The sequence below is a fragment of the Salmo salar genome, chromosome ssa12 (assembly GCF_905237065.1).
Source record: "Salmo salar chromosome ssa12, Ssal_v3.1, whole genome shotgun sequence".
NCBI classification, from domain to species: Eukaryota; Metazoa; Chordata; class Actinopteri; order Salmoniformes; family Salmonidae; genus Salmo; species Salmo salar.
Genome location: NC_059453.1, coordinates 8,197,748 through 8,217,699, shown reverse-complemented (window position 1 = coordinate 8,217,699; position 19,952 = coordinate 8,197,748). Strand labels below are relative to the sequence as shown.

The 19,952-nt window shown below is 43.3% G+C and overlaps 1 protein-coding gene across 2 annotated transcripts; it reads left to right on the top strand.

Annotated features, from left to right (window-relative positions):
* Positions 1-1,937: 1,937 nt before the first annotated feature.
* Positions 1,938-18,871, top strand: LOC106564071 (zinc finger protein 239). Of its 2 annotated transcripts, none has more exons than XM_014130055.2 (3): positions 1,938-2,220; positions 16,381-16,774; positions 16,977-18,871. In XM_014130055.2, the coding sequence occupies exons 2-3, from the start codon at positions 16,387-16,389 to the stop codon at positions 17,750-17,752; spliced, it is 1,164 nt and encodes a 387-aa protein (XP_013985530.2). In that variant the 5' UTR covers positions 1,938-2,220; positions 16,381-16,386; the 3' UTR covers positions 17,753-18,871. The 2 variants fall into 2 exon arrangements, with proteins under 2 accessions (XP_013985530.2, XP_013985528.2); XM_014130053.2 differs by having other exon boundaries at positions 1,940-2,220; positions 16,378-16,774.
* Positions 18,872-19,952: the final 1,081 nt, after the last annotated feature.

Below are 19,952 nucleotides of genomic sequence, written 5' to 3'. Positions count from 1 at the left end.
ATCATTAATGCCCAAGCAATTTATACATGTACATTACTTATGTTAATAGCACAGTTCTTGTTAAGTTCTCTTGGTAGAGATGTTCCTAAAAAGGTAACAGGCTTCTCTTGTTTTAGGTCAGTGAGTTGGCTTTTATGAACCAGCTATATTGTTCATTTGACACTTTGCCAGATTAAATCTTTTCAAATGGAATAGTGTCCAAATAAAATAGCCAAAAAAGGGCGCTAAAATGTGATGCAATAGCCTGTGGAGCTGTAGACTGTGGAGAAAGGGACAATGGATGGAGTGGGATGGAAGGATGGAGAGATGGATGGATGAAGGTGTAGACTGTTGTTTTACCATGGGTCCTGGTGGTCCTGTTACACCTGGTGGTCCATTTAAACCTTGTTCCCCCTGGAGAGAGAGAGAGAGGAGACAGACAGTCATTAATTTTTTTATTTTATCTGTATTGTCATTGATGAAGTTGGTCAGTTTTGCATTCGCAGTATAGTACATCCGGCTTATGAGGTTGTGTGGTGATGAGTTGACAGGTCAGGGGTCAGGGTGTGTGTGCTCACCGCTGGGCCAGGGATCCCTCTGAGACCACTAGGACCTGGTTTATCTTCGGGCTCCACTGGGTAGAGGTGAGGCTAAATGTAAGATCAGAGCCTTTTTGATAGATTTGGAAGAGAGCGTTAGTAGGTCAACGGGGAAATGTCCTCCTGGGGATAATTCAGATTTTTTTTGGGTGTGTCTGCTGGGGCAGAAGAAGTGTGCTTTGCGCCTCAAAAAGACACTTGAATGTAATGTGTACAGATTTCCAAAGCAGGGCACCTGTCAAGGAGGTTATCTCTAGGGTGGCGCATGCAGATTATATTTTTTTATTTAACCTTTATTTAACTAGGCAAGTCAGTTAAGAACAAATTCTTATTTTCAATGACGGCCTAGGAACAGTGAGTTAACTGCCTTGTTCAGGGGAAGAACAACAGATTTTTACCTTGTCAGCTCAGGGATTTGATCTTGCAACCTTTCGGTTGCTAGTCCAAAGCTCTAACCACTAGGCTCTAACCACTAGCCTCTAACCACTAGCCTCTAACCACTAGGCTTCCTGCCTCTAACTACTAGGCTCTAACCACTAGGCTACCTGCCGAGGAAGCAGGTGAAGTGATTGGTGCACGTCAACTGACGGGTATGGCGGATGGAGTAAGGAAATTGACTTCATCCATACTACTGTTCTTCGATGAAAAGTCTCTCCCTTCTCATGTAAAGTTAGGATTTGTAAAATATCCTGTAAAAGCTTTTGTGCACAAACCCCTCTAGTGTCGTAAATGCAAAAAGATTTGGTCACGTGTCAAGTGTATGCAGACGGGAAGAATATCGTATGCCAGCTGAGGTAATGCTACAACTGTAAGTGGCGAACATGCACCTTCATTTCCCGGGATTGTCCCGTTAGGGGGAAGGAGACAGAGGTGGCAAGAGTGAGGGATGTCCAGTGTGTCTCCTATCTGGAGGCGATGAGAAGAGTGGAAGGGGCGAGTGGCGTTGAAGACGCAATGGTAATAGAGCCTGCACCAGTGAATGTTTCTCGGCAACCAAGGGATCCTGATATATTGCACGTGAAAAAGTTGGTCTTTGTAGCATTTAGTGCCTCGTCGTAAACTACGCAGCACACAACAAAGAAGAAATCAGAGAACATTTTAGTCATTGTTAGTGCATACAGAACGCTCTTTTGTGACTCTGAGTTTACAGCCGAGGCCTTGCAAGAAATCCTGTCACAGAATGTTCTGTCCTCACAGGCCGCTGAGCTTGAATTGGACTGTGACAGACGGAGTAGGATAGGTTTTTAATGTTTATTTTCCAACAATTGAGTTTTTTCCTTCTTCTATCGTTTACCACTCGTACAGTAGGTGGCGGCATGCACCTGACACTTGTTTGCGGACCGCCATAATACCGTAGAAGAAATAGAACAACAACAATGCCAGTCAAAGCGGAAGTTGATACCTTGCTAGAGAGTAGCTGAAACGTTCGTGCTTGTAGCCTACTATAAATATATCCTATTTTCAATCTCCAAAATGCAACAGCCACAGGACAACTTTGTTTGAAAGTCATAAAGGATCATTAGACAAAACTGACGAGATAAAGCTTGCTAGCTACCTCGTTTTCCACGTGGAAAAAAAGGAGGACAGGGACTTGCTAGCTGCGTTAGCTTGCTAGCTAGCTGGCTTTTCTACAAGGAATTTGGTGAGTTAAATAGCTAGCTTCTGTTCAACAACAGCTGTAGGCGGATTAATGTTTTGTGCACCTAAGAACGACGAATGTTGACAGTCTATATATGACGATATCGTCAATAATTCCAGTTTAGTGGTTCGTGAACAAACACGGCAGTGCAGGCCCGTCCGCAGGGTGAAACTCCTGGACAGCAGGTGTGGGTAGCCTGATTTTTAGGATGTAGTATTTGTTAAAATGTCATTCACACTGAATAGCTTTTTTTATTGCCTCAATTTTGTTTAGGCTATTTGATCGGAGAAGCGTGCATGCATGATGTAAAAAGTGTATGTTTCACGACATTGTCATAGCGGTGCATCTCTCCAACAGCACCCTGGAGAAGCACGGACCAGCTAAATATTTTGCGAAAATAATTAATTCGTTTGTCTGCCACCAATAAGAATCATAAATGACTTAAAATGACTCATTATAAGTCATAAAATGTATCAGTTTAACTGACAGTCAAGAGGGTTGACAACTAAGCCACATAAAACAGATCTTTGATGTCCCAATACCATGGCAACGGGTTTGTTAAACAAAACAGATGCATCAATTCTTCTTTTAAATTTAAGCTATAATATAAAATTCTCTCCAGAAATAATTCTCAGTATATATGGGGTATTGAACAGACAGACCGGTGCAGACTCTGCCATGTAGACAAATAATCAATAGCATGTCTCTTTGGTCATGTCCTTTAGGGCTGGGCAGTCTGGTTCAATAGTGTGTCTAGGGCTGGGCAGTCTGGTTCAATAATGTGTCTCTTTGGTCCTGTCCTTTAGGGCTGGGTGGTATGGCTCAATAGTGTGTCTCTTTGGTCCTGTCCTTTAGGGCTGGGTGGTATGGCTCAATAGCCTGTCTCTTTGGTATTGTCCTTTAGGGCTGGGTGGTATGGCTCAATAGCCTGTCTCTTTGGTACTGTCCTTTAGGGCTGGGTGGTATGGCTCAATAGCCTGTCTCTTTGGTATTGTCCTTTAGGGCTGGGTGGTATGGCTCAATAGCCTGTCTCTTTGGTATTGTCCTTTAGGGCTGGGTGGTATGGCTCAATAGCCTGTCTCTTTGGTATTGTCCTTTAGGGCTGGGTGGTATGGCTCAATAGCCTGTCTCTTTGGTATTGTCCTTTAGGGCTGGGTGGTATGGCTCAATAGCCTGTCTCTTTGGTATTGTCCTTTAGGGCTGGGCAGTCTGGCTCAATAGCCTGTCTCTTTGGTATTGTCCTTTAGGGCTGGGCAGTCTGGCTCAATAGCCTGTCTCTTTAGTACTGTCCTTTAGGGCTGAGCGGTATGGCTCAATAGCCTGTCTCTTTAGTACTGTCCTTTAGGGCTGAGCGGTATGGTTCAATAGTGTGTCTAGGGCTGGGCAGTCTGGTTCAATAGTGTGTCTCTTTGGTCCTGTCCTTTAGGGCTGGGTGGTATGGCTCAATAGCCTGTCTCTTTGGTACTGTCCTTTAGGGCTGGGTGGTATGGCTCAATAATGTGTCTCTTTGGTCCTGTCCTTTAGGGCTGGGTGGTATGGCTCAATAGTGTGTCTCTTTGGTATTGTCCTTTAGGGCTGGGCAGTCTGGCTCAATAGCCTGTCTCTTTGGTACTGTCCTTTTAGGTGCTGGGCGGTATGGCTCAATAGCCTGTCTCTTTGGTATTGTCCTTTTAGGTGTGGGCAGTCTGGCTCAATAGCCTGTCTCTTTGGTATTGTCCTTTAGGGCTGGGCAGTCTGGCTCAATAGCCTGTCTCTTTGGTATTGTCCTTTTAGGGCTGGGCGGTATGGCTCAATAGCCTGTCTCTTTGGTATTGTCCTTTAGGGCTGGGTGATATGGCTCAATAGCCTGTCTCTTTGGTACTGTCCTTTAGGGCTGGGCGGTATGGCTCAATAGCCTGTCTCTTTGGTACTGTCCTTTAGGGCTGGGTGATATGGCTCAATAGCCTGTCTCTTTGGTACTGTCCTTTAGGGCTGGGCAGTCAGGCTCAATAGCCTGTCTCTTTAGTACTGTCCTTTAGGGCTGGGCAGTATGGCTCAATAGCCTGTCTCTTTGGTACTGTCCTTTAGGGCTGGGTGGTATGGCTTAATACTCATATCTCCGTTTATGTTCAAATTTATGGGCGACTCATGATATATCTTGATAGTCTAAAATGTTATCCTCTAAATAAGCTTTGTTGTACAATTTTAAAGGTAAAATACACTGCATTTAAAAACGGTCAGAAATAATTGAATGAATTCAGAGCTTGTGACATTATACCAAGGCTGAATATATTCCTTCCACAACCATAAGACCCACTAATAATTTAATAAAAATAGTTTTACCTGCTTTTTTATGCTATCACTGATCTGGCTTTCAGGTCTGTCTATACAAATGCCCTTTTTGTTAAAACTTTAACCAGAACCATGCATAATGCACATTCACTAATAATGTAGCAGGCATTCTAGAACATTAACCCTGGTCTCATAAACAATCTCTCCAGCACAAGCCCACATGCTAGTGAGTAGCCAGCTCATATTTATATTTCAAGTTTAGAATATATTTGCTAGCTAACAAGGCATAACAGTTGAATTGTTATAAAAACACACCTTTCAGTCAGTCTCCAGCTGTTTGAACAGCATGCTAGCCTGTCCACTTTGTTCACATGTTGAAACCAAGTGGCCTACCTTATTTCTCAGAATGAGAAAGATTTGCCAATTCCTTATATCATTGTTTTATTCTTATTGCACATTCCTAAAACACAGACTAAACAGCCAGTATAACAGTCTTTATTTGAGTAAAATGCTGCTAGCGGTACGTGGTACTGTAATGCGCTCGCGACAAAATGAGCATTTTGGCATCTGTTTTAGTAGTGTCTGCTCGCTTGAAATGTGAGGAGTTGAAACATAAACAGGGATTGGTTCGAAAGGTTAACGTCTCCTCTATTACAGTAAAATAATGTCTCCGTGTGTTTCAGTGTCCATATGACCGAGTGTTAAGACCAAACCTCAAATGCAAATAGCGAGTTGAAACTGCTTGTCAGCGACGAAGAAGTGATCTCTCATCTTTGTTGTTGTGAGTGGTAGGGACTTGGGAGAAAGAAGCCAAGAGAGAGGTTTCACTCTCGCCAAAATAAGCCCAATGTGTTTCTATGTGCTTATTTTGAACCTAAGCTTGTTGCCTGCCTTCACTTTGGGACAACAACTCCTGTTGTTAGTGGAGGAGACATGAGCATTTTGTCATTATATACAGATATCTGATGTAAATGGAGAAAGTGCACTCAGCACAGAAGGACCAAAAAGACAAGATGAGAACAAGCGGACAAACGCTCATAAAAAATAAATAAGAAACTTGATTCTGCAATACAGGCATTTGTAATCTTTTGCAAAAACATACATTAGAATAAATCAAATGAAATTGATATCGCCCAGCCCTACTGTCCAGTAGGTGTCTAGTTTCTGGAGTCAGGTTCAGGAACAATATCAGGGTGTGGTTGGTCCTGCACACCATATTGCTGGGAGACTTGAAGGACCACCGTCAGTCAACAGGAAATATCATTGTGCTCTTGGGTTAAATGTTGATTTTTTTTGGGGGACGTTTGCAGATGGCGGGGTTGAAGTCCCTAGTGAGACACCATGGGAGAATGGAAGGATGTATTGCGAGAGGAAATGGTAGAATGATGATTTCCTGGGAAAGATGGGTTGATCTGACGCTGTGTGAAGGGTGGAATTGATGAGTGTTGGAAAAATTATAAATGCAAATGTACATTATAAATGTTTGAGGTCCTCCATTCGGGTGTGAGGGTGGGATTATTGAGGTCCTCCAATCGGGGTGAGGGTAGGAATGGGATTATTGTATGTTTTACATTTAGCTATTTATGTTTTGTGTTTTTGTTTCATGCTGTGAGCGGTCTGTCTGGTCCTGGTAGTTTCATGCTGTGAGCAGTGTGTCTGCTGGTCCTGGTAGTTTCATGCTGTGAGCGGTCTGTCTGCTGGTCCTGGTAGTTTCATGCTGTGAGCAGTGTGTCTGCTGGTCCTCTTAGATTCATGCTGTGAGACGTGTGTCTGCTGGTCCTGGTAGTTATGGGTGCGCTCACTTCCATGCCCGCCTGGGTGTTCCAAGTCCCTTGAAAAATCCCTTTGGGCCTTGTTGATGTCTCGGGGTGAGTGGGGGCATGAGCACCCACTGACCAGAACACCTTCTGACCCTCTGATGTGTCCGGCCATTTGTATTGTCTGTGTATTGTTGTTTTAAAGAAAATAAGAAAATCTATCTATATACAGTATCAGTCAAAAGTTTGGAGACACTTACCCATTCCAGGGTTTTTCTTTATTTTGACTATTTTCTACATTGTAGAATAATAGTGAAGTCATCAAAACTATGAAATAACACACATGGAATCATGTAGTAACCAAAAAAGTGTTAAACAAATAAAAATATTTTATATTTGAGATTCTTCAAATAGCCACCCTTTTCCTTGATGACAGCTTTGCACACACTTGGCATTCTCTCAACCAACTTCATGAGGTAGTCACCTGGAATGCATTTCAATTAACAGGTGTGACTTGTTAAAAGTGAATTTGTGGAATTTCTTTCTTTCCTTAACTTGTTATGGATAGGGGGCAGTATTTTCACGGCCGGATAAAAAACGTACCTGATTTAATCTGGTTATTACTCCTGCCCAGAAACTAGAATATGCATATAATTAGTAGCTTTGGATAGAAAACACTCCAAAGTTTCTAAAACTGTTTGAATGGTGTCTGTGAGTATAACAGAACTCAAATGGCAGGCCAAAACCTGGGAAGATTCTGTACAGGAAGTACCCTGTCTGACCATTTCTTGGCCTTCTTTGTCATCTCTATCCAAAACAGAGGATCTCTGCTGTAACGTGACACTTTCTAAGGCTCTCAGAAGGCGCCAGAACGTTGAATGATGACTCTGCAGTTACTGGCTGAAAAACAGTAGCGCATTTGGTAAGTGGTCGATCAGAGAACAATGAGACGGGTGCGCGCGTGCACGTGAAGAGTCCATTTTACTTTTTCAGTCTTTGAACGAAAACAACGACTCCGGGTCGGAATATTATCGCTATTTTATGAGAAAAATCGCATAAAAATTGATTTTCAACAGCGTTTGACATGCTTCGAAGTACGGTAATGGAATATTTTGAAATGTTTTGTCACGATACGCGTCCGGGCGTCACCCTTTGTTACCCTTCGGATAGGGTCTTGAACGCACGAACAAAACGCCGCTATTTGGATATAACTATGGATTATTTGGAACCAAACCAACATTTGTTGTTGAAGTAGAAGTCCTGGGAGTGCATTCTGACGAAGAACAGCAAAGGTAATCCAATTTTTCTTATAGTAAATCTGAGTTTGGTGAGTACCACACTTGGTGGGTGTCAAATTAGCTAGCCCGTGATGGCGAGCTATCTACTCAGAATATTGCAAAATGTGCTTTCACCGAAAAGCTATTTTAAAATCGGACACCGCGATTGCAAATTATTATGTTTTTTGTGAACGTTTATTGTGAGTAATTTAGTAAATTCACCGGAAGTGTTCGGTGGGAATGCTAGTTCTGAACGTCACATGCTAATGTAAAAAGCTGTTTTTTGATATAAATATGTACTTGATTTAACATAACATGCATGTATTGTATAACATAATGTCCTAGGAGTGTCATCTGATGAAGATCATCAAAGGTTAGTGCTGCATTTAGCTGTGGTTTTGGTTTTTGTGACATTATATGCTAGCTTGAAAAATGGGTGTCTGATTATTTCTGGCTGGGTACTCTGCTGACATAATCTAATGTTTTGCTTTCGTTGTAAAGCCTTTTTGAAATCGGACAGTGTGGTTAGATAAAGGAGAGTCTTGTCTTTTAAAATGGTGTAAAATAGTCATATGTTTGAAAAATTGAAGTTTTCGGATTTTCGAGGAGTTTGTATTTCACGCCACGCCCTATCATTGGATATTGGAGTGGTGTTCCGTTAGCGGAATGTCTAGATGTAAGAGGTTAATGCGTTTGAGCCATCAGTTGTGTTGTGACAAGGTGGGGTGTATACAGAAGATAGCCCTAGTTGGTAAAATAACAAGTACATATTATAGCAAGAACAGCTCAAATAAGCAAAGAGAAACGACTGTCCATCATTACTTTAACCTCTATGGGCTAGGTGGGACGCTTGCGTCCCAACTACTCAACAGCCAGTGTAATCCCGTGGCGCGATATTCAAATACCTCAAAAATGCAAAAACTTCAATTTTTCAAACATATGACTATTTTACACCATTTTAAAGACAAGACTCTCGTTAATCTAACCACACTGTCCGATTTCAAAAAGGCTTTACAACGAAAGCAAAACATTAGATTATGTCAGCAGAGTACCCAGCCAGAAATAATCAGACACCCATTTCTCAAGCTAGCATAATGTCACATAAACCAAAACCACAGCTAAATGCAGCACTAACCTTTGATCTTCATCAGATGACAACCCTAGGACATTATGTTATACAATACATGCATGTTTTGTTCAATCAAGTTCATATTTATATCAAAAAACAGCTTTTTACATTAGCATGTGACTAGCATTCCCACCGAACACTGCCGGTGAATTTACTAAATTACTCACGTTAAACGTTCACAAAAAGCATAACAATTATTTTAAGAATTATAGATACAGAACTCCTCTATGCACTCGATATGTCCGATTTTAAAATAGCTTTTTGGTGAAAGCACATTTTGCAATATTCTAAGTAGATAGCCCGGCATCACAGGGCTAGCTATTTAGACACCCAGCAAGTTTAGCATTCACCAAAGTCAGATTTACTATAAGAAAAATTGTACTACCTTTGCTGTCTTCGTCAGAATGCACTCCCAGGACTTCTACTTCAATAACAAATGTTGGTTTGGTCCCAAATAATCCATTGTTATATCCAAATAGCGGTGTTTTGTTCGTGCGTTCAAGACACTATCCGAAAGGGTAAATAAGGGTGACGAGCATGGCGCATTTCGTGACAAAAAATGTCTAAATATTCCATTACCGTACTTCGAAGCATGTCGACCGCTGTTTAAAATCAATTTTTATGCCATTTTTCTCGTAAAAAAGCGATAATATTCCGACTGGGAAATCGTTTTTTATTACAAAGAGAGTGAAAGTAAAAGCATGCTATCCCCTCATGCACGAGCCTCAGTCTAATGGCCCTCTGATAGAGCACTTGCCAAACGCGCTAATGTGTTTCAGCCTGGGGATGGAATTACATCGTTCAGCTTTTTCCCGCCTTCTGAGAGCCCATGGGAGCCGTAGGAAGTGTCACGTCATGCCAGAGATCCCCTGTATTTGTTAGAGATGATCAAGGAGGGCAAGAAATGGTCAGACAGGCCACTTCCTGTAAGGAATCTTCTCAGGTTCTGGCCTGCCAAATGAGTTCTGTTATACTCACAGACACCATCCTAAAGTTTCTAAAACTGTTTGAGTGTTTTCTATCCAAAGCCAATAATTATATGCATATTCTAGTTACTGGGCAGGAGTAGTAACCAGATTAAATCGGGTACGTTTTTTTATCCGGCCGTGCAAATACTGCCCCCTAGCCCCAACAGGTTAAGACATGAAGGTCAGTCAATACGGAAAATTTCAAGAACTTTGATGAAACTGGCTCTCAAGAGGACCACCACAGGAATGGAAGATCCAGAGTTACCTCTGCTGCAGAGGATAAGTTCATTAGTTACCAGACTCAGAAATTGCTGCCCAAACAAATGCGTCACGGAGTTACAGACGCATCTCAACATCAACTGTTCAGAGGAGACTGTGTGAATCAGGCCTTCATGGTCGAATTGCTGCAAAGAAACCACTACTAAAGGACACCAATAATAAGAAGAGACTTGCTTGGGCCAAGAAACACAAGCAATGGACATTAGACCGGTGGAAATGTTTTATTTTGGTCTGGAGTCCAAATTGGACATTTTTGGTTACAACAGCAGTGTCTTTGTGAGATGTGGTGTGGGTGAACGGATGATCTGCATGTGTATTTCCCACCGTAAAGCATGGAGGAGGAGGTGTGGGGGTGCTTGTCTGGTGACAATGTTTGTGATTTAGAATTCAACGCACACTTAACCAGCATGGCTAACACAGCATTCTGTAGCGATACGCCATCCCATTTGGTTCGGGCTTAGTGGGACAATCTTTAGTTTTTCAACAGGATAATGACCCAACACACCTCCAGGCTGTGTAAGGGCTAGTTGACCAAGAAGGAGAGTGATGGAGTGCTGCATCAGATGACCTGGCCTCCACAATCCCCCGACCTCAACCAAATTAGGATGGTTTGGGATGAGTCGGACCACGGAGTGAAGGAAAAGCAGCCAACAAGTGCTCCGCATATGTGTGAACTCCTTCAAGACTGTTGGAAAAACAATCCAGGTGAAGCTGGTTGAGAGAATGTCAAGAGTCTTCAAAGTAGCCACCCTTTGCACAATCTCAAATATTAAATATATTTAGATTTGTTTAACACTTTTTTTGGTTACTACATGATTCCATATGTGTTATTTCATAGTTTTGATGTCTTCACTATTATTCTACAATGTAGAAAATAGTAAAAATAAAGAAAAACCCTTGAATGAGTAGGTGTTCTAAAACTTTTGACCAGTAGTGTGTAACAAAAACGGGCACTGCTAATCATGGGGTGACTTCAGCGCTCACCTAAATCGCCCATATACATACTACTTGGGTGAGAGAAATTATTGTTTTTGGGCAGAATTATGTGAGCTGCTATGTGTTGTTGGAGGTGCGTCTTGTTCAGTTTAGCTCAGAAAATACCGCTGGCTACGTCCCTTCCGTCTTCAAGAGAGCGAGAGTTGCACCCCTTCTGAAAAAACCTACACTCGATCCCTCCGATGTCAACAACTACAGACCAGTATCCCTTCTTTCCTTTCTCTCCAAAACTCTTGAACGCGCCGTCCTTGGCCAGCTATCTCTCTCAGAATGACCTTCTTGATCCTAATCAGTCAGGTTTCAAGACTGGGCATTCAACTGAGACTGCTCTTCTCTGTGTCACGGAGGCTCTCCGCACTGCTAAAGCTAACTCTCTCTCCTCTGCTCTCATCCTTCTAGACCTATCTGCTGCCTTTGATACCGTGAACCATCAGATCCTCCTCTCCACCCTCTCCGAGCTGGGCATCTCCGGCGCCGCCCACGCTTGGATTGCGTCCTACCTGACAGGTCGCTCCTACCAGGTGGCGTGGCGAGAATCTGTCTCCGCACCACGTGCTCTCACCACTGGTGTCCCCCAGGGCTCTGTTCTTGGCCCACTCCTATTCTCGCTATACACCAAGTCACTTGGCTCTGTCATATCCTCACATGGTCTCTCATATCATTGCTATGCAGATGACACACAATTAATCTTCTCCTTTCCCCCTTCTGACAACCAGGTGGCGAATCGCATCTCTGCATGTCTGGCAGACATATCAGTGTGGATGACGGATCACCACCTCAAGCTGAACCTCGGCAAGACGGAGCTGCTCTTCCTCCCGGGGAAGGACTGCCCGTTCCATGATCTCGCCATCACGGTTGACAACTCCCTTGTGTCCTCCTCCCAGAGTGCTAAAGCTGGCGTGACCCTGGACAACACCCTGTCGTTCTCCACCAACATCAAGGCGGTGACCCGATCCTGTAGGTTCATGCTCTACAACATTCGCAGAGTACGACCCTGCCTCACACAGGAAGCGGCGCAGGTCCTAATCCAGGCACTTGTCATCTCCCGTCTGGATTATTGCAACTCGCTGTTGGCTGGGCTCCCTGCCTGTGCCATTAAACCCCTACAACTCATCCAGAACGCCGCAGCCCGTCTGGTGTTCAACCTTCCCAAGTTCTCTCACGTCACCCCGCTCCTCCGCTCTCTCCACTGGCTTCCAGTCGAAGCTCGCATCCGCTACAAGACCATGGTGCTTGCCTACGGAGCTGTGAGGGGAACGGCACCTCCGTACCTTCAGGCTCTGATCAGGCCCTACACCCAAACAAGGGCACTCCGTTCATCCACCTCTGGCCTGCTCGCCTCCCTACCTCTGAGGAAGCACAGTTCCCGCTCAGCCCAGTCAAAACTGTTTGCTGCTCTGGCACCCCAATGGTGGAACAAGCTCCCTCACGACGACAGGACAGCGGAGTCAATCACCACCTTCCGGAGACACCTGAAACCCCACCTCTTCAAGGAATACCTGGGATAGGATAAAGTAATCCTTCTAACCCCCCCCTTAAAAGATTTAGATGCACTATTGTAAAGTGGTTGTTCCACTGGATATTATAAGGTGAATGCACCAATTTGTAAGTCGCTCTGGATAAGAGCGTCTGCTAAATGACTTAAATGTAAATGTAAAATTAGTCACACTTGTCGGCCACCTAATCCTGCCTAATGGGCGGGGACTGACTATTACCCGAAAGTTCCCGCCCAACTATGTCGGTGAACGTTAGCTAGTCTTATAATGCCCTGTTTAAAAAGATGATCAGCTCAAATCAACCCTAGTTTTAATTTTCATGTCGCCGCCTTTAAACTACGTTCTGAATAGCTGCAAAAATAGCAGCAGATCTTTGTAATTGATTTGGTTGCGTCAATGTTGAAATTACGTCATTAGTCGAGATCTGAGTTCCCTTCTTTAGATCAGAAGACTGATAGCCCCAAGAAGCTAATGTTAAGCAAGACAAACTCATTTGCACGATTTCACTAAATATCATCAATATCATTTTGGGGGGTGATTTAGAGCTTGTTTTGTGAAAACAAATCGTATTTTGGTGGCCTCTGGTACATTTTAATGCCAGATTATATTTTCAATTTACAACTATCAGGGAATAACACTGATCACATTTTTTCACACGTTTTACAGTGTTAATTTCATCAACTGTTGTATGATATGAGATAAAACACAGTAACATTTTTATTCTGCACTGGGCCTTTTAAAGAATTTCTGTAAGAGTAGAGCAATATAGGTATGATTTGAACAATCAAAACACATTTTATTTGTCACGTGGCAATTACAACTGGTGTAGACTTTACTTTAAAAATGAAATAGTAACATGAGTAATAAAATAAAATACAGAATTGCGCTGTATACTGGGAGAACCAGTACCAGATCAATGTGGAGCTATCTACAGGGAGTACCAGTACCAGATCAATGTGGAGCTATATACAGGGAGTACCAGTACCAGATCAATGTGGAGCTATATACAGGGAGTACCAGTACAATGTGGAGCTATATACAGGGAGTACCAGTACCAGATCAATGTGGAGCTATATACAGGGGAAGTACCAGATCAATGTGGAGCTATATACAGGGAGTACCAGTACCAGATCAATGTGGAGCTATATACAGGGGAAGTACCAGATCAATGTGGAGCGATAGACAGGAAGTACCAGTACCAGATCAATGTGGAGCTATATACAGGGAGTACCAGTACCAGATCAATGTGGAGCTATATACAGGGAGTACCAGTACCAGATCAATGTGGAGCTATATACAGGGTAGTACCAGATCAATGTGGAGCTATATACAGGGAGTACCAGATCAATGTGGAGCTATATACAGGGAGTACCAGTACCAGATCAATGTGGAGCTATATACAGGGAGTACCAGTACCAGATCAATGTGGAGCTTTATACAGGGAGTACCAGATCAATGTGGAGCTATATACAGGGAGTACCAGTACCAGATCAATGTGGAGCTATATACAGGGAGTACCAGTACCAGATCAATGTGGAGCTATATACAGGGAGTACCAGTACCAGATCAATGTGGAGCTATATACAGGGAGTACCAGTACCAGATCAATGTGGAGCTATATACAGGGAGTACCAGTACCAGATCAATGTGGAGCTATATACAGGGAGTACCAGTACCAGATCGATGTGGAGCTATATACAGGGAGTACCAGTACCAGATCAATGTGGAGCTATATACAGGGAGTACCAGATCAATGTGGAGCTATATACAGGGAGTACCAGATCAATGTGGAGCTATATACAGGGAGTACCAGTACCAGATCAATGTGGAGCTATATACAGGGAGTACCAGTACCAGATCAATGTGGAGCTATATACAGGGAGAAGTACCAGATCAATGTGGAGCTATATACAGGGAGTACCAGATCAATGTGGAGCTATATACAGGGAGTACCAGATCAATGTGGAGCTATATACAGGGAGTACCAGTACCAGATCAATGTGGAGCTATATACAGGGAGTACCAGTACCAGATCAATGTGGAGCTATATACAGGGAGTACCAGTACCAGATCAATGTGGAGCTATATACAGGGAGTACCAGTACCAGATCAATGTGGAGCTATATACAGGGAGTACCAGTACCAGATCAATGTGGAGCTATATACAGGGAGTACCAGATCAATGTGGAGCTATATACAGGGAGTACCAGTACCAGATCAATGTGGAGCTATATACAGGGAGTACCAGACCAATGTGGAGCTATATACAGGGAGTACCAGTACCAGATCAATGTGGAGCTATATACAGGGAGAACCAGTACCAGATCAATGTGGAGCTATATACAGGGAGTACCAGTACCAGATCAATGTGGAGCTATATACAGGGAGAACCAGTACCAGATCAATGTGGAGCTATATACAGGGAGTACCAGTACCAGATCAATGTGGAGCTATATACAGGGAGAACCAGTACCAGATCAATGTGGAGCTATATACAGGGAGTACCAGTACCAGATCAATGTGGAGCTATATACAGGGAGTACCAGTACCAGATCAATGTGGAGCTATATACAGGGAGAACCAGTACCAGATCAATGTGGAGCTATATACAGGGAGTACCAGTACCAGATCAATGTGGAGCTATATACAGGGAGACCAGTACCAGATCAATGTGGAGCTATATACAGGGAGACCAGTACCAGATCAATGTGGAGCTATATACAGGGAGTACCAGTACCAGATCAATGTGGAGCTATATACAGGGAGTACCAGTACCAGATCAATGTGGAGCTATATACAGGGAGTACCAGTACCAGATCAATGTGGAGCTATATACAGGGAGTACCAGTACCAGATCAATGTGGAGCTATATACAGGGAGTACCAGTACCAGATCAATGTGGAGCTATATACAGGGAGTACCAGATCAATGTGGAGCTATAGACAGGGAGTACAAGTACCAGATCAATGAGCAGCTATATACAGGGAGTACCAGATCAATGTGGAGCTATATACACTGAGTACCAGTACCAGATCAATGTGGAGCTCCAGAAGACAGCTGGCGTGTGCTGTGTGGAGGCATCAACTCGTGTACTCTGCTCCAGAAGTTGTGACTCGTGGGAGCATGGTGGTGCTTGAATGAACGGCCAATCATATTGCTCAGCTACAAATAGCATGACATTTACGTGTGTAGTCTTCAATGGTAGACTGCGTCAGAGCAGGAAAATGTTGAACTGGAACGCAGAAATGCGCGGAAAAGTTACTGGCCCTGTCATGGGAGTGACTGGCGAGATCCACTGGCCTGACTGACACGTTTTTACGGGCCCAGCGTTCATGTCGGGCCGGGCACGCGAAATAAAATAAATGATTGTACCATAAAACAACAGGCTAAGTGTTAGCAGGTGGGCTACAGTCATTGGACCGTATCCCCAACGCTATAGACCATGTCTCGTTAATTAATCAGAGGTTGTAAATGTCCAAATTCATCAATATGCTGAAATAAGTTGTGATTTTGTTGAAGACCAAGACATACAAATTCCTCTCTACACACAGGTATCACACTTCTTCAGATTACTTGTATTTTGCTAAAATACTACCTTTTAAAAACTGCTCACGCGCCAATATTTACCAAGCGGCCACTCCAGACTGAAATTGATTAGTTTGTTCTACTGTAATAAATAGCGCGCATATTAATCACTCACATCGAAATCAATGAAAATGGGACAATAGCCGCGGAAACATCTGCCGTTTGTCCTCTTCTAAAAAGACCGACCACAACGAACTTGGGAATACTTCCATACCTGTTGATAGATGACAATCTGTAGTAGTTATTTATCAACTGAAGTGTATGGACTTCCTGCTGTCTTCTTCTACTACAGGTCATCTAAAGTGTATGGACTTCCTGCTGTCTTCTTCTACTACAGGTCATCTAAAGTGTATGGGCTTCCTGCTGTCTTGCCATTGACTGCATTGTCATTGTTTCCACCAGCAGGACAACATGAGTGGAGAGAAGGAAGCGTTGCTGGAAGAAATCGAACAGAGTTTACACCCTCTAACGGAGGATCATTTACGATACCTGTGTGAACGTTGTGGAATAGATGGCTCCCAAGTTAAAGGAAAGAACCATCGCTCGTTGCGACGTAAAATCATGGAGGAAATGTGGGAAAATGCAGATTCAGTCAAATCGGAGGAGCAGGGAATGTCTTGGTTACTCCGACTGAAAGATGACATCAGAAAGATACATGAAGAATCTACTGTGGCACCCATGAGTCCCAGCCAGTCTGATGATGATGATGATGATGATACAGACTGCGATGAAGAATGGAACGTGGAGGACAGCGATGGAGAGGGAGATTCAGATTCGATGTCATCAAGTAGGAACAATGGTGTGTATTAGACGACAATCTGCTTCTGTAACAGTTCATTGATTGATTAATATTTATTAATTGAGCCATATTTGCTGAATGTAACTACTCAGTGTTGTATAGCAGCTCATCTGTGTTGGATGGGGAAGATACTTCAACACTAGTTCATTGTTAATACTTTGGTACAGATGAGGAACCTTAACTTCATGTCTTTGTTTCACAGGGGACAATCCTAACGGTCGCTCGCTCAGTGGGAGGGTCTTATCATCTGGGAAGGATCGAGGGTTGAAAGAGATCCAGCGACCTTATAGCTGTGATGTATGTGAGAAAAGTTTCCCACATTTAGGAGACCTAAAGAGACACCAGAGAATACACACAGGAGAGAAACCATATGGCTGTGATCAATGTGGGAAGAGTTTTCGTCAGCCTGGGCAACTGACTAAACACAAGCTAACACACACTGGAGAGAAATCTTATCGCTGTGATCAATGTGGGAAGAGTTTTGCTCGAGCTGATTCCAGGACTGAACACAAGCGAACACACACAGGAAGGAAATCTTATGTCTGTGATCAATGTGGGAAGAGTTTCACTACCTTAGGAGCACTGACTATACACCAGAGAATTCACACAGGAGAGAAACCTTATGTTTGTGCTATATGTGAAAAGAGTTTCCGTCAGTCAGGACAACTGACTATACACAAGCGAACACACACAGGAGAGAAACCATATAACTGTGATCAATGTGAGAAGAGTTTTGCTGAAGCTGGTTCCCTGACTGAACACAAACGAACACATACAGGAGAGAAACCATATGTCTGTGATCAATGTGGGAAGAGTTTCACTACCTTAGGAACACTGACTATACACCAGAGAATTCACACAGGAGAGAAACCTTATGTTTGTGCTATATGTGGAAAGAGTTTCCGTCAAACGGTACAACTGACAAGGCACAAGAGAACACACACGGGAGAGAAATCTTATAGAAGCTTTGATCAATGAGGGGATTCGATAATCTCGCCTGGGTTGCCCCGGTGCGAAGTGTTTGCATCTGGTGAAAGGGGATTGCATTCGTTTTAGAACCAGGAAAGCCCATGGCAAAGTCGGCTCAAAACAAAAGTGACATATATTTAAGCTCGTGGAGTAATGACAAGGATTCTGTGTGTTCAAAAGCAAGAAGTGATTGCTTTTGATAAAATCATTTTATCTGCCTTCTCAATGAAAACTCATTTGAGCATACATTTTAAGGAAAATATATGTATGTTTCTGGACGATGCACCATGCTGGCTTGTTGACAACATGACCGAGCGATGCAGATTACTGTTACATTTGAGAAGGGCACTCCTCCATCACCGCTTTCGCCCGTTTACGTCACGGACCATAGACTGGGGCCGCACGGCTTACACAAGCTAACACACACTGGAGAGAAGCCTTTCCAATGCTCTGTGTGGAAAGAGTTATACCAACATAAGGCTTTTTGAAATCTCAGGAGAGAAACCATACCTCTGTGCTATATGTGGAAACAGTTTTCCATCAGGCAGTACAACTGACTAGACACATGCTAACACACAGGGGAGAGGGCTGTGATCAATGTGGGAAGAGTTTTGCTCGAGCGGATTACCTGACTGAACACACACAAACTCACAGTTGAAAATGCATCAGTGAACACACACTGGAGACATTACAGATGTGTGGTCTGCTGTGAGTAGTTTATTAGATCCCCATTAGCTACAGGATTTTGGATCCCCATTCTTCACGGTTTTGGTACTGTGAAGAAACTCAGTGGTGTGTCTGGTGGGGTATCTACAGTGTATTCGGGAAGTATTCAGACCCTGGGGGAGAAGGACTTTGGTCAGGGCGGTGACCAAGAACACGATGGTCACTCTGACAGAGCTCCACAGTTCCTCTGTGGAGATGGTTGTCCTTCTAGAAAGTTCTCCCATCTCTGCAGCACTCCACCAATCAGGCCTTTATGGCAGTGTCCAGGCGGAAGCCACTCCTCAGTAAAAGGCACATGACAGCCCGCTTAGAGTTTGCCAAAAGACACCTAAAGGACTCTTAGACCATGAGAAACAAGCATCATGCTGTGGGGATGTTTTTCAGCAACAGGGACTGGGAGACTAGTCAGGATCGAGGGAAAGATGAATGGAGCAAAGTTCAGAGAGATCCTTGATGAAAACCTGCTCCAGAGCGCTCAGGACCTCAGACTGGGGTGAAGGGTCACCTTCCAACAGGACAATGACCCTAAGCACACAGCCAAGACAACGCAGAAGTGGCTTCGGGACAAGTCTCTGAATGTCCTTGAGTGGCCCAGCCAGAGACAGGACTTGAACCTGATCGAACATCTCTGGAGAGACCTGAAAATAGCTGTGCAGCGACGCTCCCCATCCAACCTGACAGAGCTTGAGAGGATTTGCAGAGAAGAATGGGGGAAACTCTCCAAATACAGGTGTGCCAAACTTGTAGGTTCATACCCAAGAAGACTTCAGGCTGTAATCGCTGCCAAAGAGGCTTCAACAAAGTACTGAGTAAAGGGTCTGAATACTTATGTAAATGTGATGTCAGTTTTTTATTTTACTTGTATAAATTTGCAACAAACAGTTTTTTTGCTTTGTCATTATGGGGTATTGTGTGTAGATTGATGAAAACAATTTAATAAATTTTAGAATAAGGTTGTAACGTAACAAAATGTGGAATAAATCAAGGGGTCTGAATACTTTCTGAATGCACTTTGTCTGTTCTGAAGTGTATACAAATACATTATACAAGTGGTTAGGTGTTTTCAACACACAAATATTTCTTAAGACAAGAAGTAGTCAATTTCTCCTCAACTCTCAACCATAAAAGATTATCATCCATGGTGTTGATGTTAGTTATATGTGTGTAGTAAATTAAGGGGCAAGGCGTGCTGCTCTGTTTTGAGCCAGCTTTGCTCTGTCTTTCTTTTCTGCACCTGACCATATAAACAGACAGTAATCAAGATGGGACAAGACCAGAGTCTGAACAACTAGTACACTTGATCTTTGTGTCAAAAACACAGACACACCCCTCCCCATCTTCACAACAACTTAGTCAATATGACTTGACCATGATAACTTCACCCCATCTAAACAACAACTTAGTCAATATGACTTGACCATGATAACTTCACCCCATCTAAACAACAGCTTAGTCAATATGACTTGACCGTGATAACTTCACC

Excerpts from the sequence above, each read along its gene's own strand:
- LOC106564071 (XM_014130055.2), top strand. The coding sequence starts at position 16,387 with ATGAGTGGAGAGAAGGAAGCGTTGCTGGAAGAAATCGAACAGAGTTTA. Across the intron at positions 16,775-16,976 it reads GTCATCAAGTAGGAACAATG|GGGACAATCCTAACGGTCGC; the intron begins GTGTGTATTAGA and ends TTTGTTTCACAG.